We start from the raw sequence: 24,848 nt of genomic DNA, 5'->3' as shown, positions 1-24,848 counted from the left end.
TGTACACTAGGTGTAGCTAGTGCAGGTTCCAGACATAAACAGAATTGTTGCACATTTTAATACAACCATGTAACCAAGGCTGACGTTGGATTAGTCAAGCAGGTTGTGGTTGGTTCAAATCACTGGATCTGAACTTGTCAACATAATTTATGATTTGATAAGTGAAAACAAATATGTGAACACAAACATATCACAAAGTGTTGAGTAAATATGGAGCAACCATCTGTATGAAAATGTTATCCTACAGACATGAGTCTGTAAGAGTACAAATCCATAGAGGATGATGCACAACTTGTCAGGTTTTAAGATGAAGGTGACTGCACTTTCACTACTTAGGATGCTGATGCTGAATTTTAAAAACTCACGGCTCTGTGTTTCTGTTTACTCTTCTATAGCTCATGTGTCTTCTCCCTCCTTTTCCCACTATCTGCTCATCTCTCAATAATGAGCAAAGGTCAATGTGTTTGCTCTCCCCCTCGTTTCAGTGTCAGCTGTAGCATCTGCGAGCAAAGTATTACGATTGGCCTTTCGGGTGCTGTCCTAAATGCCAAAACAGCCTTGTTATTCCACCATAAATATATCTAACCAGTATAAACAGGGATCTGTGAATGAGCGGCGCATCATGATAAGGGCTGGTGTTATGCAGGAGAACATGGCAGTGAGGTCTGTGCCATATGCAAATCAACTGCATGATTAATGGACTTGTCAGGACTTGCATGTTTTAAGCATTGAATTGATAGATCAGCACAAATTAGCTGCTAGCTGCAGTACATTACAGGTTAAAACAGCTTAGCTGCGGTCTTAGAAGTCAGTTGTATAGCTTGAATTGTTTGAAATAAAAACTGGGACTGATCAGGAGTGGTTGCCGAGGAAGGTGTTATTTGTAGTGGTAGCTTGGATTAAGTATGTGTGTCACTGAAGCTGGTGGAGCATTTAAAGTGTATGCAGGAGGGAGGACTGGTCATGAGTACATGCAGAAAAAGTCCTCAAACCACTTTTGTACGTCGCTCTGGACAAGGACATCTGCTAAAAGCCACAAATGTAAATGTAACTGTAAAGAAGTCAGCACTGGATAACAGTGTCTGTGGAAGCAGATGGAACTGGTTAAGAGTGTCTGGGGAAGCGGGGAGGATTGGGTACAAGTGTCTGAAGAAGCAAGTAGGATTGATTAAGTGTCTCGAAGGAAGTAGTATTGGTTAAGATTGTCTATAAACGAAGGTAGGATTGGATAAAATTATTTGAGGAAGTGGGTCTGATTGGACAAGTGCATATGTAGAAGTGGCAGGGATTGGTCAAGAGTGTTTTTGGAAACAAGGAAGCTGTGACCAGAATTTGTTAAAAGCATCTATATAATCTGCATGAAAAAAGGGTGTAGACAGTAATCTTTTGCTTATGGTTGATTTTAGGTGATCAAACACATTCTGTACAAAATGACTGAAAAGAGAGCACATGAAAATACCAAATGCTTTTTCCAGCTGCTTAAATTGACTCCTCTCAATCCATCTGTCTAAGAATTTCTAATATGCTATTCCTTATGACCTACTCAGGGTACTTGTGAAAGAGTTACAGTTCTTCACATTTTCACCACCTCTGAGCATCTGTGCTTGTCAGTTTCTCTTCATTTTAGTATGATTAAGGAGGCAGGATGTACCATGTGCTTATGCTCTCCCCTGTGGTATTTATGCTTGGCTCTCTTTTGTCAGAGAAATCATAGCATTTGTCAGGTTCTGTTCTTGCATTGTTCATGCAATTGCTATCATGACATGGTAAAATAGATTAGCTTGTGTTTTGAAGAGTGTGCTGAAAAAGCATGTTAAGCACCTGATTGATATTCGCTGTCAATCTTATGACACTGTCTATATGTATTTAAGTATCAGAAAACAGACATGTGACAGAACAAGAAAATTATAGTCTTCTACTGTTGAAATGAGGTCTGATGAAGGAATTCAGACAAAATATTTTATTCAACATTGCCAATCAGATCTCAGGCAAACGCTTCAAAACTCTACTTCCTAATTAAAATGAAAGACATGCAAAAGAAACTATATTGTCCACAGTAGCAATATCAACACATTAGGTGTGCTAAACAGCAGTATTTGTTAAGTAATTATTAGCAGATCCCCATTAAATTTATACTCTTAACTAACAGCAGGTGTGAATGGGGCACACCGGAGTCTTGAAATCAGCAAGACCGTTGAAGTCTTGTTCTTTCAGGGCAGGATTTAAAAAGTCCTATAGGGACACAGACTCTGTTAATAAACTGAGCCCTGATGGATTTAGAATACCAATGAATCTCAGTGAAGGGAAACCTGTTAGACAATGAACACTAAGGGAAACAGAACTCGCTTTATGTGCACAAAACACTCTGATGGGGATAGACTACATTTCACCACATTGTCACATTTCATACATCATCTGTTATGAAACGCTACATTTATCTGCGTGTACAAAAATACGCGCCAGAGGTGAATAATAACCCGGCACATGACGGCTACATAGCAGCTTGTGTCTTAATGAAATATGTTGATTAAATCTTAATCGTGCTGCTTTTTAATCATCTGTTAAAATTGTGCTTCACATATTTTCACACAAAAAAGCGCTTAAGGGGAGTGGGGATTGGGGGTGGGTAAAATTGTTTCCTCTAAACACCATCCCCTGATAGATCTCCGCGAGATATAAAATGCGCCTAATGCAATCTGTTCGTCTTCTCTCTGTGTGTTTAAGTTCTCAGGATGAGAGTTATCTAACAAGACGCATCCTCTTCCCAATCTACTGTTTTCATTTTCGTCAAGGACCTCACAGGACACAGACTGTTTCTGTGCATCTTTAAATATTCTGTTGAATGCTTATCCATACAGCTTATCCATACAGTTATTCTCCTTGTTATTAGCGATATAAATCTGTGAAGGCTAGCTGTGATATTAGATGGGAGCACTAACATCCAATATCTATCAATGGATCAAGATGGCACAATAAGAATAGTGTAGCTCAAAACAAACATACAGTTCTGTCCTTTTCTGTAGTTTGAATTTGATTGGTCAATTTATGATTAGTCCAGCTACTAAAAGTTTCGCTTTCAAAGATGTTATAAGAGCGAACAATGAGAGAGTAAACAATCCCCCCCTTGTTACATCTCTTAGCCCTGTAAGTCTATTTCATATGCACTTCCTCAATGACTGCCTACAAACTATTACGGATGCCATGGACTTCAAATCTAGATGGCATTTCATTCTATGTACCATATTTTTCAGACTATAAGCTGCTACTTTTTTCCCACATTTTGAACCCCGTGGCTTAAACAACGAATCGGCTAATTTATGAATTTTTCCTGAGTTTTTCCTGGTTTCACAAACTTCAAGCCAAAAAAACTGAACCCCATAACATAAGACCAATGAAATTTCCGAACGGAAACAAAAAACGCACCTCACCTGTGTTCTGAGCTGCACGGCATCGGGAGAAAAAACTTCCATCGGGTGATTTTTAAACGCACGACAATGCCAAAAGATAAACTCCCGAGAGAAATAGTTGTGAAAGGAAGGAGGAAGACTGTGAACAATGACTTTCTTGGTCGGCTACTGTTTAGATACAAGCCGTGGTAACGCGTTGAGTAAGGGTGAAGGGAGAGCTCGCTTCTGGCATGCTATTCCCAAAATACCGCTATGCTCCTAAAGGAAGCACAACATATTTCACCCGTTACACCGTGTGTAACGTGTCTTTCGTTAAAGCCTGTGTAAAGTACATTAGTGTAGACAGCTTATAGACAGGTGCGGCTAATTTATGTTAAAAATTAAAATATTTGTAAAATTCAGTGGCTGCGGCTTATATATGGTGCGCTTTATAGTCCAGAAATTACGGTAATCACTTCATGAGAGTCCACAATTTGCTAAAAAGAAATCAGCCCCAGCATCACTTCTTACACGATGTTGTATGTTTGTCTTATGGCCATTGATGTTGTGTTTGTGCTCGGTTGAACGATTTCAATATAATCTGCTTGATGATGTTTTCTTAAAAATTGTTAATAATAGCTAAACATTTTAACTTATGTTGACTTCTTTTTTCCTTGTCTTATACCAGACACTCTGGGTAAATTATTCCAAGCAAGCTAAGCAATCCAAATCTTTCCAACAGGAGCAGGTGGATGGTCACCGATGAATTCCAATAGATATCAGTGGTTGGAAATCAATTTTGTGGAAAGGACTAAGGTGACAGCCATTGCTACCCAGGGCAGATATGGCAGTTCAGACTGGGTGACCCAATACCTACTTATGTTCAGTGACACAGGACATAACTGGAGGCAGTACCGGCAGGAGGACAGCATTGGGGTAAGTTCTTAAGTGCTGTAAAACACTGAAATGTAACATCACCAAAATGCATATATATATATATATATATATATATATATATATATATATATATATATATATATATATATATATAAACAAAATAGAATAAATCAAATTAATGCAATATGTTTTTATTATATTGATTACATTTTGTAAGAAATACAATTGGTACAATTTAGACTGATATAATTAATTGAAATAGATGGAAAAACTATATTACATATTTTACATGTTAGACCCCATTTGCGGAATTGTCAGGATTTTCTCCTTTTAAGAGAAATTCGAGAAGCAACCGGTAAAGAATCCATATCGCTTCACTGTCATAAATCCGGAAGTAAAAAACACACTACAAATCGAATTTCACAGTGACATTGCGCTATCTCTAGTTTCTTTTTGTACCCTTGGTGAGTATGTTTTCAAGTTTACTAGTAATAAAAATGTGCTCAAATTGTTAGGTGGCGACTAAACAAACTTGCAGTCCGTCACATAATGAGTTCCCATGTGAACTCTGATTTTAACTATGTTTTACACATAAAGAGGATTGCATTTGTTACACCTATGCACCAAATTGAAAGCTCTGTACTGGAAATTTAAGTATAAATACGTGCACCGTTACACCCCATGTCTATTCTGTTTAGCCATGTGCTTTTTTTTCTTTTTTCTGTCTCCTTCTTGTCTTGTCTTTGGTTTATTGTCACGCATTTGATATTTGTTAATGTAATGTCTCCACCCCTGTACGTTTACTTACCAGTTCATTTTAAGGTGCATTTTAAGTATTTTAGTTTACTTATGAACACCAAGTAATTTTGTTCCATGTTTTCATGTTTTATTTGTTGTGGTTGTTGTTATCGGGTTACCCCGCTACTTTTTTGACATTCTTTTCTTGCCCTGGTTCATGTTGTTTGCTATTCACCTGACCTGTGTACAATTTTGATGTGTTTGCCCTGACCTTACTTTACCTGGCACAAAATATTGATCTGGATTGTGATTGAGAAGAGTTTTAAGCTCCTCTTATTCACTCAGAATAACAACCCCAAATGCAAAAAAGTTAGTATACTGTGTAAAATGTAAATAAAACAGAATACAGTGATAAAGGAGGCTTAAGTTGAGGAATAGCCTTTCCCTTGTGTCTATCTTCTCTAAGGGAGGAAGCATGTTGCGGCTAATGCTACAAGGATTTGAACCTCTGGCTTGTGGCACATTTCCTGAGCTCTCTTTAAAGCAAATGAGATGGCTCTTCATGGGCAGGGAAAGTGCACAATTTGCTCAGCTTTACGCTTTGATTCACCAGAGGCCTGATCCCTTCAAAGGCACTGAAAATGCTACTTAGCTTAGAATTAATCTGTGTTAGGAAAGTCACATTGGCACCAAATTCAAGTACCACGAGGGACAAATTAAAGTTTCACACTGAAGTTCCTCTATTTTTTGTAAATGGCCACTGAGCTTGTAGCTGCCAAGTGTCAGCAGGTTTTTTTTTTTTTTTTGCTGAGTTGAGTTAGCTTGTATCGATTTCCTTTAATACAACAGGTGATTAGGGATGTGCAAGCCACCATTCAGGGTCTGGGAATGTGAGGACAAGGAGTGCAGCTCTTATCGATTTGTGGCAGTGCATTCAAATTTCCTCTTTGTACCTTCTCAATCAAGGACAGAAGCGAGCCTTTGGGCTATAGGACATCAGTGAGCTCTATATCAGGCCGCTCAACATTTAACCAACCCAAATAAACCATATCTTCATAGAGCCGTATGCAGGAGGCATGTTCATATAGAACTGAGTTAGGTCTCCTAGTTTAAGTGAAACGGCAATTTAATTCTACTGCCACCACAGACATTATATGCAAGTGTGTGCCTCCAACTTTGTGGTAAAAGTTTGAGAAAGAACTCACAAATAGGGTACTGTACCATCCATTGGATTGGCAATGCACAAATAATATTATATACCCACAATATTACTGCCATTTCCAATTTTGTGTTCCTACCTATTAGTACTTCCAAAAGCAGCAATACATTTCCAGCATAGGAAATTCAATCAGCTCGGTCAATAATGGATTAAAAAAATATATATATTTTACAAATTATTTTAGTAACATGGCAGCTGCTGTACTGCTATAAAAATGCTTATGCTAGTTATATTGTTAATATTGACTTAAGTTCATAATCTTTCCTCCACATGTGAGTTACATCAGATTAGATTTTAGTCTCAATTTGTGTAATATAAAACCACATACACCAGAGTGGCATGATTTTAGTGTTGATATTTCTAATGTTCAGTACTCCCCCCTCACCCTGTGTGTCATAGGCATTCTCTGGGAACACAAATGCAGACAGCGTAGTGTCCTACAAGCTCCAGCAGCCGGTTTTCGCCCGGTACCTCCGTGTCCTGCCTCTGGATTGGAATCCCAATGGAAGGATTGGGTTACGGTTAGAGGCCTACGGCTGCCGATACAGTAAGGATGCATTTAACCACAACAGCATATGATAATGTGCTTTTAATGGATCACTTTACCCAAATAGGTGAGTTATATCAGTTCTAATGATTATAGAAGTTGTCAAACAAGAGCTGTTTGCATTTGATTAGTATGGAGGTTTTGCATTAAATAAGATCTTGTTTCCGATGGATAATATTTGAGAGCCCTTGGTGCGGAACCACATTCATTGTAAAAACCCTTCCAGTAATCGGGGTAATCCATGAACCACCTGGTAAGAAAAACCCTGGGTAATTATTTTGAAAATGCAGGTTCTCACTGGTTGGTAGTTATTTTAAAATTTTATTTCTTTTTGCGAAAGTTTTGTAATAATTGTAGGTTGTCTACAAGATGGTCTACAAGTTTGACTGTTACATCTGGTTAAATTAAGACAGACACGTCTCGGTGGGTCCTGTGCACTGTAGATATAGGCTATACGATTCAGTTTGTGTCATGCCCGCCCCATTTAACAGCATGCTCTGGTCATGGAACAGGAATTGAACACTCTCTTGAGGAAGGTGGCCATCGAGGTGGTCCCTTCATTAGACAGAGAGTCCCTGACTACAGCCAGTACGTCATAGTTTCCAAAACGGATGGTGTGTTGCGTCCTATACTGGACCTGCGTCAGCTGAACAGCTCGCTTTTAAGACTCAGGTTCAAGATGCTGACCTTGAAGCAGGTCTTACGCAGGCACATCTGTCCCCTGCTCATGTCGAGTCCATTCTAACGTCTGTTGCAAAACGCTTACAACAGATGCGTCTCTCACACCTCTTACTAGACCAGTTTACTGCCCAGGTGGTTAAGAGCTGGAATTCCTTCAAGAACAGTTTGCAAAGGGCTGGCTTCTTCCACCCTGAAGGTTTACATGTCCGCTATTGCGACCGGTCATGTCCCCCTCGCGATGCAGTCGCTGGGTAAGAACACGTTGGTGACACGCTTTCTCAATGGCACAGCCTCCAGCACGACCTAGGATGCCTGCATGGGACTTAGCCATTGTCTTAGAGGCCCTGTTGGAAGCCTCCTTTGAGCTTTTGACGGAGGTACCTCTGAGGTTCCTCACAGTTAAGACTGTCTTCTTCCTGGCTATCTCCTCTCTTAAGAGAGTAGTGGATCTTCAGGCCCTTTCTGTGGCCTGACCAGTGCCTTTCTCTGGCTCAACCTTTCTCTTCCTAAAGTACCCTCGGTTGTCCCACAACCTATTAGGTTTGAGGCATTTTCTCCTCCTCCCTTTTAGGCCCAGACCAGGAGAAGCCTAACAGACTGTCACATATACAGTACATCCACAGAACAGAACTGTGGAGGAAGTCAGAGCAGCTCTTTGTTTGCTATGGCCCTCCAAGGATAGGTCTCCCTGCAAATAAGCAGACGCTCAACAGAAGGATTGTGGATGCAGGGATTAGTCAGTTTGCCTTGATTGGACTTTCGTTCCCAAAGTGTTTCTGACGCAGCTCGAGTTCCTAAAGGGGAATGTCTCCAGGTTACGTATGTAACCTTCATTACCCGGAGGAATGAGATGTTGTGTCTTTATGCCACACTGCCTGCATCCCTGCAACGCTTCCTTCCCTTTTCAGAAGCTGGCACTGGTTTCACTCCATGTGCTTTTAAGCTTCCTGATCCTGACATCACCGGCTGGGTGATTTCTTTGCCATTATTCAACCATGAAGCCCCAGTGCACACAGTCTCCTCTTAACAGTGGATGTGGAAATATGTCTGCCACTTGAACGCAGAGAAGCATTTATGTAAATCTGTGGTTTCTGAGGCTGGTAATTCTAATAAACTTATCCTCTACAACAGATGTAGCTCTTGGTCTTCCTTTTATGGGACAGTCCTCGTGAGAGCCTGTTTCATCAGAGCGTTTGATGGTTTTGAAGACTGCACGTGGGAATACATTTAAAGATCTTGAGATTTTTCAGATTGACTGACCTTCATTTCTTAAAGTAATGATGAACTGAGTTTTTTCTTTACCTAACTGAGGGTTTCTTACTGTAATATGGATTTGTACAGTAGTTTAAGTAGCACTAATAGGGCTATTTGACTCTGTACTCATTCTTTCTCTGCACAAGACAACTAATGGTGTAAAGCAGCGGTCCCCAACCTTTGTCCATGGACAGGTTTAATGTCAGACAAAATTTTTTTACAGACCGGCCTTTAAGGTGTGGCGGATAAATACAACAAAATAAAATGATACCACCGGCATACAAGCTGGTATTTTCTAAGTGTAATTATAAACGTGAATCCACTGTGTGGTTTTTTGTTCATTTTGCTAGCTTGGGGGTTTCAATTTAGCGGTAATGTATTATGTGTTACCAGCCGGAGCAGCCCCTTTAAGAAGGTAGCGGATGTGGGTAAGACATGTGACTGAGAAAACTTAAAACCATTATGAATCATGAATCCGATGAGAGAATGCCACGATTGTGCCAAGCTGTCATCAAAGCTAAGTGTAGCCACACCCAGGCCTGATTACTGCCACACCTGTACACAATCAAGAAATCTCTAAAATAGCTCTTGAGTGACAAAGTGAAGTGGACCAAAAGATCCTCAAAAGAGAATCCTCATGACAAGAAGGCATCAAAGAAATTAAGAAACAAATGAGAAAAAAAAGTAATTGAGCTCTATCAGTCTGGAAAAATGTTATAAAGCCATTTCTAAAGCTTGGGGATTCAAGGCAACCACAGTGAGAGCCATTATTCACAAATAGCAAAAACATGGAACAGTGAAGAACCTTTTTAGGAGTGGCTGGCCAAATAAAATTACCCCAAGAGCACAGCAACGACTCATCCAAGAAGTCACAAAAGACCCCACAACAACATCCCTTAAAGTCAATGTTCAGGACTCCTTCAATGAGAAAGAGACTGGGAAAAAATGATGTGCATGTCATAGTTCCAAGACCAAAACTGCTGCTGAGCAAAAAGACCATAAAGGCTTGTTTCAGTTTTGCCAGAAAACATTTTGATGATCCCCAAGACTTTTGGAAAAATATTCTGTGGACTGACGAGACAAAAGTTGAACTTTTTGGAAGGTGTGTGTCCCATTACGTCTGGCATAAAAATAACTCAGCATTTCAGTAAAAGAACATCATACTAACAGTAAAATATGGTGGTGGTAGTGTGATGGTCTGGGGCTGTTTTGCTGTTTCAGGACCTGGAAGACTTGCTGTGATAAATGGAACCATGAATTCTGCTGTTTACCAAAAAATCCTAAAGGAGAATGTCCGGCCATCTGTTTGTGACCTCAAGCTGCTGCAGGACAATGATCCAAAATTCACACCAGAAAGTCCACCTTTAAATGGCTGAAGAAAAACAAAATGAAGACTTTGGAGTGGCCTAGTCAAAGTCTTGACCTTAATTCTATTAAGATGCTGTGGCATGACCTTAAAAAGGTGGTTAATTCTCGATAAATCTCCATTGTGGCTAAATTACAACAATTCTGCATAGATGAGTGGAGCAAAATTTCTCCACAGCGCTGTAACAGACTCATTGCAAGTTATCGCAAACACTTGATTGCAGTTGTTGCTGCTAAGGGTGGCCCAACCATTTATTAGGTTTAGGGGCAATCACTTTTTTACACAGGGCCATGTAGTTTTGGATTTAGTTTTCCCTTAATAATAATAAATATAATAATAATAATAAACTTTTATTTAAAAACAGCAGGTTGTGTTCACTTGTGTTATCTCTTACTAATATTTAAAATAGCTTGATAATCTGAAAAAAATTAAAGTGTGACCAAAAAAAAAAAAAAAGAAATCAGGAAGAGGGCAAACACTTTTCACACCACTGTATGTATATGTGTATATATATATATATATATATATATATATATATATATATATATATATATATATATATATATATATATATATATATATACACACACACACATATATATATATATATATATATATATATATATATAATTTTATATACACACACACATTATAAATACCTAGTTGATAATGCATAGCTTCACATAGGGTGCTAAGAAACAATACCAATTATCACACTGGTTTAGGCACTTCTTGTTTCCTCCATTACTGTAAAAAACATGTATATAGCGCTGTGTGTGTGTGTGTGTGTGTGTGTGTGTGTGTGTGTGTGTGTGTGTGTGTGTGTGTAATGAGATCGCATACTAGAGCATAGTTTTTGCTTCAGATAATTTATTTTCCAATAATAATGAGTGAGGCTGAGAAAAAAGTTTTTGCACCCAGTATATGAATTTTCCTTGTAGGTGTTAAAACATGTATAACACAAACACATGCATATATACTCATACACATGATGCCAAATCCCACCCAAAATCCCCTGAAGTGAAATGCAATTTTCTCTGCTACATTGAAATTTAAATACGGTGCTTGTGATGTTGCATGACAAAATAGTTTCTCCTCTACCTAAATTCTGAATATTGGATTCCTTATCTTAAAAAAGTGAGCACAGCTCGGGCCATTTTAAACCGGCTGTAGCTCACGTGGCTTTTTTTTCTGTATCCAAATGCAGCATGTGATTGCCTTCTCTCTTCTTGGATTTGCCGGGATGGATTCGGTGCACTCACATTGTTAACAGTCAGCAGAGAGCTCTTTCAGAGGCAAGAGAAGCATATAGACACAGAGCAATTACTCATCTCGACTCATTTGCACTCTACCTGCTATTTTTTGCAATCTGTTCTTGCGCGGACTCCGCTCTCTCTGCAATGATGCTTTGATTCGGTCCATTAGTTGACCTTTAAGAGGGCCCTGGTGTGCTTTTGGAAAATTTGGGATTAACCTGCGTTTGGTTACTTAATACACTGAGAAGTTGTGTCATGCGGTGAACATGAAGCAAGCAGCCAAACCATAAACCAAACCAAAACCTCTATTTAAGAAATCATTGTTAATGGTGTAGCGGTGATTCAACCTGACGTTAGTCAGGTTAAATCAGATCCTCTGGAATTCATTTTTGAACAGGAAACAGCCAGAACACCATTCAGGAGTGTCAGTCTCCTCTAAGATTTATAAAAAGATTCCTTATAAAGGAATTATACAAATGCTATGTGGCCAAATGTATCTGGACATTTGACCTTCAGACCCATGTGTCAGTTCCATCTTTTTTTTAAGGTAGTAGCTTAGAGCCTAATTTTTTCAGTCACAGTGGTGTAATATACTGTAATTTCCGGACTATAAAGCTCACCCTTGTATAAGCCGCACCCACTGAATTTGACAAATATTTATATTTTGAACATAAATAAGCCACACCTGTGTATAAGCCGCTACACTGAAACTAATGAACTTTACACAGGCTTTACCGAAAGAGAGTGTCTGTTACACGGTGTAACGGGTGAAATATGTTGTGGCACGTCACTGCATTCTTCCAGTATTACTGCGTGTGTGCGTGTGAGCCTGAGGATTATGTGCTCATTATTTTATGATGCTCATTTTAAGTTTCTTAGACTAATCCATAACGCTGTTGTCAAAAAAATTTAAAAGCACAAGTTTTGGAAACCTGTCTGTGCTTATATGATTTCTGTTGCAACTGGAGTTAGTGAGCTCTCCCTTCACCCAGACTCAACGCGTTACAATGGCTTGTATCTAAACAGTGGCCCACCAAGAAAGTCATTGTTCACTGTCTTCCTCCTTCCTTTCACAACTATTTCTCTCAGGAGTTTATCTTTTGGCATCGCGGTGCGTTTAAAAATCAATACCGGTGAAAGTTTTTCTACCGATGCCGTGCAGCTCAGAACACAGGTGAGGTGCGTTTTTTTGTTTCCGTCCGGAAATTTCATTGGTCTAATGTTATAGGGTTCAGTTTTTTAGCTTGAAGTTTGTGAAACCGGGAAAAACCCTGGAAAAATCCATAAATTAGCCGATGCCAAAAAATGTTTCCGTGCGTCGTGCGTTTAAAAATCACCATCGGTAAAGTTTTTCTCCCGATGCCGTGCAGCTCAGAATACAGGTGAAGTGCGTTTTTTTTTTTTTCATGCCCGGTTGTTTTCGGCATGACGAATGATTCGCATTTACTGTTGACAGTCCGAGTGAGCGGCAAGTCAAACATCAGAGGAACCTCATTCACATTTACGATGTGGTGCGGCCCGATTCAGTGGAAGCGCGATTTAATATAAAGAGTTAATTGGTTTACCTTAACCTGTTCGCCAATTTCATTGGTCTAATATTTTGGGGCTCAGTTTTTTTGGCTTGAAGCTTGTGAACCCGGGAAAAACCCCGGTAAAATCCATAAATTAGCCGCTTCATTGTTTAAACCACGGTGTTCAAAGCGTGGGAAAAAAGTAGCGACCTATAGTCCGGAAAATACGGTAGTCTGATTTGGTTTGTTAGTTCCATTGAAGTGGGAGTGGCTTTTATCAGTTCCAGTAAAGTGGGTGTGGCTTACAGGTTTGTCATTTGCAGTGAAGTAAAAGTGGCATCTCTTTTAGTTCCAGTGAAAGAGGCATGGCTTCCATATTTTTTTGTTGCAGTGAAGTACATACATTTGGCATTAGTTATGAAAAAGCTCATTTTGTGTAAATCATTATTTAATGTACATAAAACATTTTTCATTAGCTAATTTATTGTTTGCTTTATATAACACACCAGATGAACATCATTTGATCATCTAGAAAGAGTCATTTTAATTAAAATTTATTTTTGCTCTGTGTATTTTGCAGAATCGGACGTAGCCAGCTTCGATGGAGCTAGCTTCTTGCTCTTTAAGCCTAACACCATCACCAGTCCTTATCCCAGAGAACTGCTAACCATGAACTTCAAAACACTTCACAACTCTGGAGTCCTGATGCACATGGACAGCAGTCACGGTCACACCCTCACGCTGGAGGTTCTCCGAGGAAAACTCTTCATCCATTTTAGGAAAGGTAGTTTACTCAGCGAAGGCTGTTCTGTGTTCTGCACGACTCTTACCTGGAACATCCCTCGGAGACTGCAGCAGATTATTTGCTATATCGATGGGACTCAGGCATTCGTGTCTCGTGTGTGTTTTATGCAAGAGTAAAAAAAAAAAAAAAAAGGCGCTTTCAAGCATTGTCAGCGATCCAGGCTAGTGCTCGACCACTTAGAATGCCATCTGCGTACGCACGCAGTTTAAGAGCCTGGTGCCAACTTCACACAGCGACTGCAGCTTTCTGTTGTGCCCAATAAAGCCAGTTTTAGCTCGCCCCATCCCTACTATGATGGAGAAAATATTCAGGTGCCATGCAGTTCCTGGCCGTGTACGTATACCATCATAAACAACTCCACCGGGTACATGTAAAAGCGTTGACCCAACACGGATATAAATCCAGTAGAAGGCGTTGATTTGCGGCTTTAGAATGCAAAACCAAATCTATCCGAGACGCTTATTTGCCCTTCATACGTCTGCAGCATGGTCGAATTTAAGTACTGACTCACATCATTCACTTGGTAAAAACTTTAACAAGCACTCGAGAGAACGGAATTTGAATCGATTCCGTTATTATGACTTGTGTGTTGTTTTCACCCGAGCCAGGAATAGACGTATGCTGATGCTGAGAAGCGCGCTACCCAGTCTATCAAAGCAATTATCACTCCTCTCTCAGGCCCAGTGCTCACTTTTTCAGTGTGTGTGTGTGTGTGTGTGTGTGTGTCTGTGTGTGTGTGTGTGTGTGTGTAAGAGAGAGAGAGAGAGAGAGAGAGAGTGTGCCTCCAGCACTCCTGACTTTTTTTTTTTTAACAATTTAGAGCCATCTTTTTGAGAAGGTTTAAGGTGACTTTGAAGAAGAATGCCTTTAGCACATGAAGAAAAAAAAGCCTTTATATCTCACACTGGCGTCAAGAAACGTACTAAAGGCATCATGCAGAAAAGTCTGACCATGTGCTAGGCTAATTAGATCACAGACAGCATGTGTGTGTTTGTGTGTGTGTTCGTGTGTGTGTGTGTGTGTGTGTGTGTGTGTGTGTGTGTGTGGTGCTGCACTGCAATTGGCTGAGATATTTTTTAGATAATTTGTTTAATTAGTATTAACATGTGTTGAAGTGAAACAGAGTGTGTATGCCAGTCTGTTATGTGGTAGCATTAAATTTTTCCTTCGTTTGAACTGAGTCCCAAACCTGTTCCAGCATGAAATGCCCCTGTGAACAAAGCCAGCTCCATGACGATATGGTTTACATGGTCTGGAGAGGAAGATCCTGAGTGGCCTCCTATAGAAATCTGATCTGAACGGTACTAAACACTTTGGGGTGAATTGGAACACTGAGTGCACCCGATGTCTCCTCACCCTACAGCAGTTCTTGACTATTCTATTGTCCTTGCAGCTGAATGAGCAAAAATCTTCACGAGCACACTTCAAAATCTTTCCACAAAAGTGGAAGTCATAATAACAGCAACTTTGTGGAATGGAATGTTTCAAAAGCACATATGAATTTTATGGTCAGGTGTCCACAAACATTTGTCTGTATTATGTACATAGAGATTTAGACTATATTTTGGTTGCTTCATAATGTTGTGGTAGGCACACCTTGCACCTATTTTACTGTCAAGTGTTTTTGTCATTGTTGTCTATTGCTGTCTATGATTCAGCGGATGGTTATCTTGTTACTTTGTCTTCTTATTTCACGTTTAGCATAATCGTCTTTATGCTTGTGTGTATTCATTTGCAGACTTCCTTCATTTTGATGACACAGATGTAGCACTTTACAATACAAATGGACTACACATTTCATTTTAAAGTAGATAAATCTGCCAAACCTGACATTACATTGTCCTGTCCACTGATCTTCCTATACTGTATATGTTTAAATAGCAACTATGGGGCAGCATTAATCCAGCCTATTTGGGCCTCTAAAGCAGTGCTTATTGTAGTTCCTTTTTTTTCAAACACACTAATAACTTTTTGGAAGCTACATGTTTGCAAAATCATTTAAGGTCATCTAGGCCAGTGGTCATCTAGGCCAGTGGTCCCCAGCCCCCAGGACACGGACCGGCACCGGTCCACCAAATGAACAAACAACAACACAGTGGATTCACGATTATTATTATATTTAGAAAATATAAGTTTTTATGCCAGTCATATTTTAATTTGTTGTATTTATAACCACTACCGCCACCCCCCAGTCCGTGAAAATATTGTCTGACATTAATCTGGTCCGTAGTGCAAAAAAGGTTGGGGGCCATGATCTAGGTCATCCTCAGAGTTAAGCACCTGAAAACTGGACACCTGACTTTTGTGTTTTGTTTTAGTTTAGCATATAACCATATTATTATTATAATTTTTTTAAAAACCACAATATTTATTTAACATTTTCAAATTTTTTTATATAATATTTGATACTTTTTTTTTTTTTTTTACTTATTTTTGTTTAAATTTGTTTTGGCCCCTGCATGCTGTAAAAACATCCTCGGCTTGCTTTGTAAACATATGAAAGACATTGCACATTACCTTAAACAAAGCTGAAAAACAAAGAAAAGCTGCCCTTTGAATAAAAGATGAAAGCATTCATACATTAGAGAGAAAATTTTTTTCTTTCCCCCCTGATAAGGCTGTGCTAAAATGAAATCTAAAGTGCTGCAGTGGTGAAGTTAAAAGTGGTGAATCGCTCCCACACACTTCCTACTCTAAAGGCATGTTAATGTGAATGAAAAAAGAAAAGAAAGGAAAGAAAAAAAAAAAAAAAACACCCCAGAAGTGTTGAGTAGCACCTGTAAAGTGAAGTGATGTCAATTTCTCATTTCTGAGGAGTATGTGGAGAAGCGGCTATCGCTGCCTCTACCGACCTCCATCTCAGTGAAAATAGAAAAATCTAAAACATTATAGCCAGAGATAGAGAGATAGAGGAAGAGAAATTCTGAGCTAACAAAATTGGAAGGGAAAACAGACATCAAGCTGAAAGTTAAATCTAACAGCAAATGTGCATCTGCAATCCACTTGTGAAATACATGTATATACAGTTTGGTCTGGTCACAGTCATGACTTTCGAGATCATAGTGATTAGCAACTTGCATGAGATACACAATCCAGACAGAATTTCATGGACACCTGACTATAAGATTACTATGTGCTTTTTCAATATCCCATTTTACAATTAGTCACCATTTGATGTTATAATAACATCCACTCCTCTGGGAAGATGTTACACTAGATTTTAGTGTGATTGTGGAGATTAGTGCTCATTCAGCCACATTTGTATTAGTAAAGTCAGGTACTGATATGTAGGACGAGGAGCCCTTCGGTGCAGGTCGGAGCTTTTTAGCAGACCACAGAAGATCTTTCACTGAACTAGGAGTCTAGGCTTTCCTAGTTTAGGTGAAGGGATGATTTTATGCTACCACATCCGAAGACATCCTTTACAGTTGTGTGCCTCCAACTTTGTGCTAAAGATTTAGGCAAGAAAAGCGCTTTGGGAACACCTCCACATTGTTCACGCTCTGAACCACATGTGAAATCCGGCAAACGGCAATTCGCTTTGGGAACACCTCCACATTGTTCACGCTCTGAACCACATGTGAAATCCGGCCAACGGCAAGGCGCGATGTCACCGGCGGGGTGACATCACAACCAGGAAGCTACAAAATGCGCATGCAGTGGAGCCAACGCTAGATTTTGCAAATTAGAAGGGAAGCACGGCAGGGATGCAGGGAGTGTGGCTCAGAAACGAAGTTAACATACCTTTACATACGAAGTTTACATACATAGCCTGAAAACGTTCGTTCGTTTTAGAAACTTAAGCTGGGACTCCAAACGCTGTGGGAACGAGTGTCCAATCATGCCACACTGACCAGTCCTTGCCTTTCGTTTAAGAGCACATCCAAAGCACAGGACAGAGGAGCCGGGAGTGGCTCTAAGGTCGAGGTCTGTGGGGTGGACCAGCTTGCAGCATTGCAAATGTCCTGGAGTGGGGGGTTGAAAACGAGGAGGGTAGAATGCCTGCAGCATGACAGATCGTGGGGAAGCCGCAGGCACTTTAGGTACATACCCTGGTTTGGGGTAATCTATAGGCCACCTCAGCCAATGGCTCGAACGGGGGGCTCAGACAGAGCGGCAGCATGACGGGCAAGTCCCACACAGGCACTCTCGGCTTCACGTCACGGGCCTCAGCCTCTTGGTGCCACACAGGAACGTGTCACCAAGGGTGTCTACCCAGCAAGCGGGGCACAATAAGCCGTGATAACAGACACGTAACCCTTCAGGGTGAAAAAAGCCAACCCAGCGGCAAACTGTTCCTGTAGGAACTTCAGCATTGAACCAACCGGGCAGTTGACTGGGTCTAATTGGTGGTGCTTGCACCACGCAGAGAACAAGCGCTATTTAGCGGCATACAACCTCCTCGTAGAGAGAGCTCTAGATTGTAGGATGGTCTCCACTACCTCAGTAGAGAGGACTGCTTCTTGGCCTCTTGGAACTTGTTAACAATCGCACCCTCAGTGTCGCCGAACAAGCCAGAAAGGGACATCGGGCCATTCAGCAAAAAATCCCTGTCTGTTCTGTGGCTACTAGGGCTGACATGGACCACCCCATGGCCTTAGCCCTTTTTTGGTTGCCCTAAGGGCTAGGTCGGCACCACGACGTATCTCCTTAGTATCGTCAGCCTCAGAGCTGAATCCCTCGTCCATCTCCTGCAGCAGGTCAGCCTGGTATGCCTGCAACACACCCATCGTGTGGCAGCAACCCGCTGGTTAAGTGGGCAGTACCAGGGCCATAAGGGATGACACCCGGAGAAAGATAGCTAGCTAGCGTCTTCTCCAACCGTGGCATTGTCCCATAGCCGCACTACTTCATCCCCACGATGTTCACATATAGCGAGGTTTGTGGGAGCAACCCGGCAGGTGAGGCGGGAGAAAGAGTGTCATCTATGCCCTCTGTTAGATCCGCTTGCAAACCCCACAACATCTGATGCTGCTTTGCCTCAGCAAGAGTGGGGCCCAAGCTGCAAGGGAGAACACTCTCCTCAACGAGTAGTGAGAGTGTGCATAGCCATATGGCTACAATGCGAGCAGTTGACTCCCTCGAGAGCTCCCTCTCCCAAGCAAATGACACATCGGCTGTGTCTATTCCCCAAAATAAAATGGAGGCTTGCTTTTAAAGCTCATGCCTTCACAGATTCACACACAAATCGCTTACCTGAACAAACAGAAGCTAACGTCAGCTTCACTACATGCACGTTTTGTAGCTTCCAGGTCGTGACGTCACCTTACCGGTGACATCCTGCCTTGCTGTTGGCCGGATTTCACACATGGTTCAAAGCATGAACAATGCGGAGGCGTTCCCAAAGCGTTTTGATGCAGCTTGAGTTCCTGGAAAAGGTAGGTGTCCCAATGCTTTTGTCTATTTATACAATGGTCTGTCCAAGTGCAAAGACAAACAAGCAAGGTGCAATGGCTAAACTGAAATGTAGTTCTAAATGTAAAATAATATGTGTGGCATTCGGTTGCCAGGAAGAGTCAGAAAAAATAATGTTTCTTATTTCCAAAACCTGAATTTTTAGTGTGCGAAGTGTAAGTGGAATTCAAACCTAAAATCTGAATACAAAGCACCACAACCAATTCTACTTGTACCATCAGACATAGTTTGGTATTTCATCCCGAAGCACAACGTCTTTTCAGCATGTCAGATCCTAGCACAAACTGTTTAAAAAAAAAACACCAAAAAAAAGACTCGACATGAAGATTTATGTCCCGTGTCCGAAACTGTATTATTTGTGCCTTTGCTTTTGCGTTCATATTTCTTCTCCCCTGATGATGTGTAGACCATTCAGATTTATTGTACTCGTTTCGCTACGCTTTGCTTCGGCTCTGCTCCAGTAATTCTGACTAACAAATGAGCTCCAGAAGTTGCTCTATAGCTTTACCAAGAGCCATATGTTCCGCTTGACTCCCACCAGGATGTTGTTTTTTAGGTTTAATGTGTATTTTCTGCTGTAAATAATTGGTGTATAGTGTGAAAGGTGGGTTGTAAAATGGCCCTGAACTTCCTGTTCGCTCATTGATCATGGTTTGTCACTAGATACGACTCTTTTATGTGCACATGTGCATGAGCAGATGGTTCTAGATGGAAAAGAAGTTGTACTAAAAAAATACTATGCTCAGGTGTCAAAATCTGTGGCTATATAGTGTATATGGTATATGAGTATATATACAGTGCTAATACTATGAATGGCAACTACGTGCAGAAAATCATGTGATATGCTTATAGGGAAGGTAGACCTTGTCCCATAATACTGACACATAAAGTACAATGCTCTGTACTAATATTGGCAACCTTGGTAGATATAAGCAAAAAAGGCTGTGAAATATCGCCTTTACTGCATAATGTTCACAATTCACAAAATTTCTCTGCTGTCCTGGATATCAACAAAAATAGTACACCTGGATGTCTAGAAACAAGAAATTGTTCAACCATGACTTGTTTCACAAGGGAAACACTTGCCCAAATTCCCTTAGCCATGGGTATATACTCTCCAATTGTTTGACATCCCTGAGAGCAGGGTATTTTTGTCAAATTTTGAACAAAACATCAAGACAATAAAGCTGTCTTTGCTCATTTTTGCCAATTTTTATAAAGAGCACTGGTATCTTGTGGTTCCATACTATTAAATATACAAAAATATATAATAATCTAATATTACACATATGTTAAACATAATATGTAATATTCATACATTCTAAATAGAAGTAGAAGACTAAAGTGTAAACTATACTTTTACCATATGCAGGTTCTTTTTTTTTGTTGGAGCTTGAAACAAACAAACAAACAAAAACAACACTTAATTTGAAGCACAGAAGAGACTTTTCCTCCGGTCTGCTTCCTCCTCACAGGCACACAAGGCCTGCTGGGAAACAGTTAAAGATGATGAGCCTGGATGTTCGTAGCAGCACCACTTTCTTCTAGTGAGTTGAAAAGAAGCAGTGTGAAGTTTTTTTTTTTCTTTTTTATTTCTCACTTCAGTAAACAGCAACAAAGCCAAATGTGATGCGTGTCAAAAACTCCAGCGGATATTGCACCAATATGCTACAAATGCTGTGAAACACATGACAATCAGGCTGATTTAAAAAAAAAAAGCTTATTCAAGGATTTATTACATTTAGATTCTGCCTAATGACCAAACAAATATTAATAATTAATATTATTTACTCTCTTTCTCTTATTTTATTAATAATATAGCATTTAGTATTAAATTCTATTATTAGTATTGAATTATCTAGCATTAAATTCTATTGAGTTTTAAATTAATGCTAATATAATACTGAGAATAATGTTTTTGTACTATAATACTACTAATAAAAACATTAACAATAATATTGATTATTATTATATTCCTTACATTTATAAAATTGTGTTATCTGATAAGATGCCAGTTTCGATTGTCTGGAAATTCTCCCATCATTTACTGATTTTTTTTTTTTTCTTTCACCTGCCTCAGGGTTTAACTGATAATAATCAAAACAGAAGATTTTAATGAAAGCGGATTACAAACACATTAGGCTTTAAGCTTAATTTGGACAGGATTTGTTTCACTTTGGGACCTGCCATGAATTGACTGACTGCTGATTTGAGCATGGCTTCCTGAAAGCATTGTAGGTCATTGAATTTTATATTATCTGTTAGAGAAAGAGGGAGAGAGAGAGAGAGAGAGAGAGAGAGAGAGGGAGGGAGAGGGGGAGAGAGAGAGAGAGATTTTATTTTATTTATGTTTGTATTATTTTTGTTGTTTTTACTCATTTTGCCAGGCGGTTCAGTGTTACAAAGAGACTTTCTAACTAAATATTATAGACAAACACATACAGTATCTACTTTATCAATAGTATATAATAGAAAGAAGAATACCCTTTATTTGACACATACATTACAGCACAGAGAAATTCTTTCTTCACGTATCCTAGCTTGCTCGGAAGCCAGGTTCAGAGCACAGGGTCAGCCATAATATGGCGCCCCTGAAGCACCGGGGGTTAAGGGCCTTTTTCAAGGGCCCAAGAGTGGCTTGGGCCATTAGTGACCAGTCTCTGTGAAACTCCGATCAGTAACCCAGCACCTTAACCACTGAGCTACCACTCCCCAACAGAGTGCAGGGCTACCCAAGGTAAAGCACCACTGGAGAAGATAGGGTTAAGTGCCTTGATCCAGGGCTCAACAGTGGCAGTTTGGCAGTGCTGGGGCTTGAACCCCCAACCTTATGATCAGTAACCCAGAGCCTTAACCACTGGACCACCAGTACCCAGCAGACGAATGACATGCTAACACCTTAAAGTGTCCCATGTTGTTATTTATTTAATTATTGGGAGTAATAACAGGCCTGTTAATTTACTTCAGTCAAATGGCACATTATGCAATCACATTTATTTCAAATGACACAAGTCTGCCTTAATTTCTTGAAGCACTTAAATTTTGTGTGTGTACATATGTCAGTCAGTGATTTTTGCAGTAAAATTTCAGTCAAGCACATTTGTTCCAAGTGGGGTCATTATCATTTATTAAATATGTGATAATGCTGAGTGAACAGTGGATATAAAAACTTACAGTGTACGAACTTGTTATTACAGAATGACTTCTCTTAATAAACCAAACTTTTATTGAAGACTTGAAGGCAGACACACACACAGACACACACACACACACAGCAGTCTGTGCCCGTCTCTCTCTCACTCTTCCTGCCCCCGGGGCTACTGTGTCTCTGTTTTTTCTCACATCTACTGCTCACTTTAACAGAGAACACTCATTTGTCAAACTACCAAAAGGTATTTGCTTCTTTACACTCGTGTCCTCCAGCTTCTCCCTCTATCCCTCCATTTACAAACTAGAGCTTGACCACACCTCGCCACACCCAGGTTTTTTTTTTTTTTTTTTTTTTGGAGTAGAAACGCCACAGATTTGATGCATGGGTCTGTCAATAGCATCTTGACACACAAGCAATTAATGCAAAATGTAGAATAAAGAAGGAAGTAGTTTAGATTTTTTTTCCATCTGATGAAACAAACAAACAAAAAAAAGCTGCTTTGTCATTTTAACCATGGAGAAATTTTCAATCAGATAAAATAAAAACAGACATGTTTCCTGCCATGGTATAGCACTTTATTCCCCACCCAATGTATCACTAGGCAGCTGTAAATAAGCAAGCAATTATGTCGCCATTGGAAATATTTTGACATAAACTGTCAAACGCAAAAGCTAATTAGAAGAGATGTGAGAGAGAGAGAGAGAGAGAGAGAGAGAGAGAGAGAAGGCAAATTAATTTATTTATTTATTTATTTATTTATTTATTTGTAACTCAATCTTTAACGCTTTTTACAAGGATCCATGTGTTCCCTTTAGAGTGCGTTAAATAAAAAAGGTCATGCCTCTTCTTTTTTTTTTTGCCTGCAAAACAGCTTCAAAGGAATAAATAAATTAAATGTACACTTTTCAGGTGTTCCTTAATAAACTTTTCAAGGCTGCTGAGAATCTCTGTGGGTTTCATTAGTATTCATTCACCCCGTTGAATGCTGAATGGGGGAAAATTCCGGGGCATCTTGTTACACAGTGGTGCATAATTAACAAAGAAACAATTGATAATAGAAAGAATAGTCATCAATTTAGTTTTTAAAGTCTTTACTTCATCAAATGTTTTTTTTTTTTTTTTTTTTTTATATTATTATTTTTAGGCAATTCATTTTCATTTAAAGTTCTTCTGAACCAGATTGTAATGAATTCCACTTTTTCATTGTGTAAATTATTCTCTGAGCAATCGGTGAATAAATAAATGTGTGTCTAGCTTGATAAACAAGGTCTGCTGTTTTTAAATTAGCGACACTGTCTTACCTGGAAAACTCCAAACAAAAAAAACCCACTTCATCAGTCAAAACTAATGTTTTTAAGAAAATCGTGCTATGAAAGTGGTTTTCAATGGTAGGGACAAGGAGACTGGTCAAAATTTTTACAAAGGATAAATGCTACCAAATACAGAATGGTCCTGAAAGTATATAGCCTAGACAAAACAAAAGTTTATACACCACACGTCTTTAGATGTTCTTATGGGCCAACCATGCCCAGAATGTCTGAGGTTTGACAGATCTAACTGACCTTGAAATGATCTTACAGAAAGAATGAGAGAAACTGCAAAAGAATAAAATGCGATGAGATTGTAGACATTTTACCAAAGAGGAGTCAAAGCTTTTGGCGAAGATGCTTCTAGAAAGTACTGAGTACAGGGTTTCTTTTGCAATATAATACAAAGAAGAGACATTTATTTATTCTTTGTTTTTTGCAGTTGTAATATTTGAATGCATTGTGTTTAAATTAGAGAAGGAAATGGAAAACATTTCAGGAAATTGGAAACTCAAAAAAAATAAAAAATAAAAAATACCACTATTGGTAATGACTATCATATCGGTTAATATAAATGCATAAAATAGTATGCATTTGCTTCTGCTTCCCTTGCCCATTTACATCACCCAAACAACCCCCCACCCCCCACCAGGGAAACATTGGACAGATTTTATATTTTGTAGACAATCTGAAGGATAAAGCATTAGATTAAATATAAGTGTCTAGACATTCCCCTTTTAAACATGAATGCTTGCTTTAAATTCTTTAAGCTGAAAAAAAAAAACCCCAGGAAAAAGAAAATGCTGACTGAAGAAGCACTTTGTTTTGAAATAAACATCTTAGAAGGAGTGTAATAAATGACAATACTTTATATTGCTGCCTCAATAGTCCTCACTGTGATCATCAGAATAATCACTGGAAATCTGCTTTTTTTTATTTTATTGTTTATTATCTAGCAGGTTCTAAAATACAGTAGCACATGATCTAACACATCGTACTCTTTTTGCCTACAAACATTGTGGTCATCAGGTCATGTAACTGTAATGTATGTATATTATGTGGGATGGATCCTGTTTATAAGTGGCTAAATTTTATGTGCCCTTCTATAATGAAGGATAAGCTGACCAATTACTCATTCTCTATGTAAACAGCCTAATTTGAGAAAGTGCTGTGCATAATGGTATATATGAACTCCTCACTATGTGTGCTTAACCTATTGCACATTTGTTTTTACCAGTATAGTTGTAGCCAATTATTTCCCTTTGTTTTATGAACGCTACAGTAGCTATCTATTGTGTATACATCAAAATAATGA

The 24,848-nt window shown here is 39.4% G+C and overlaps 1 protein-coding gene across 2 annotated transcripts in view; it reads left to right on the top strand.

Moving 5' to 3' along the window:
- Window positions 1–24,848, top strand: part of cntnap3 (contactin associated protein family member 3) — a 154,657-nt gene that overhangs the window by 60,214 nt on the left and 69,595 nt on the right. For both annotated transcript variants that reach the window (XM_083569409.1, XM_083569408.1), the window contains exons 3-5: window positions 4,129–4,322; window positions 6,640–6,787; window positions 13,436–13,639. In XM_083569409.1, the coding sequence (XP_083425535.1) occupies window positions 4,129–4,322; window positions 6,640–6,787; window positions 13,436–13,639 (546 nt within the window). The remainder of the gene's footprint in view (window positions 1–4,128; window positions 4,323–6,639; window positions 6,788–13,435; window positions 13,640–24,848) is intronic.

The sequence above is a fragment of the Silurus aristotelis genome, assembly GCF_946808225.1.
Source record: "Silurus aristotelis genome assembly, chromosome: 18".
NCBI lineage: Eukaryota > Metazoa > Chordata > Actinopteri > Siluriformes > Siluridae > Silurus > Silurus aristotelis.
The sequence above is the reverse complement of the archived record's forward strand: the minus strand, read 5'-3'. Positions and strand labels throughout refer to the sequence as shown.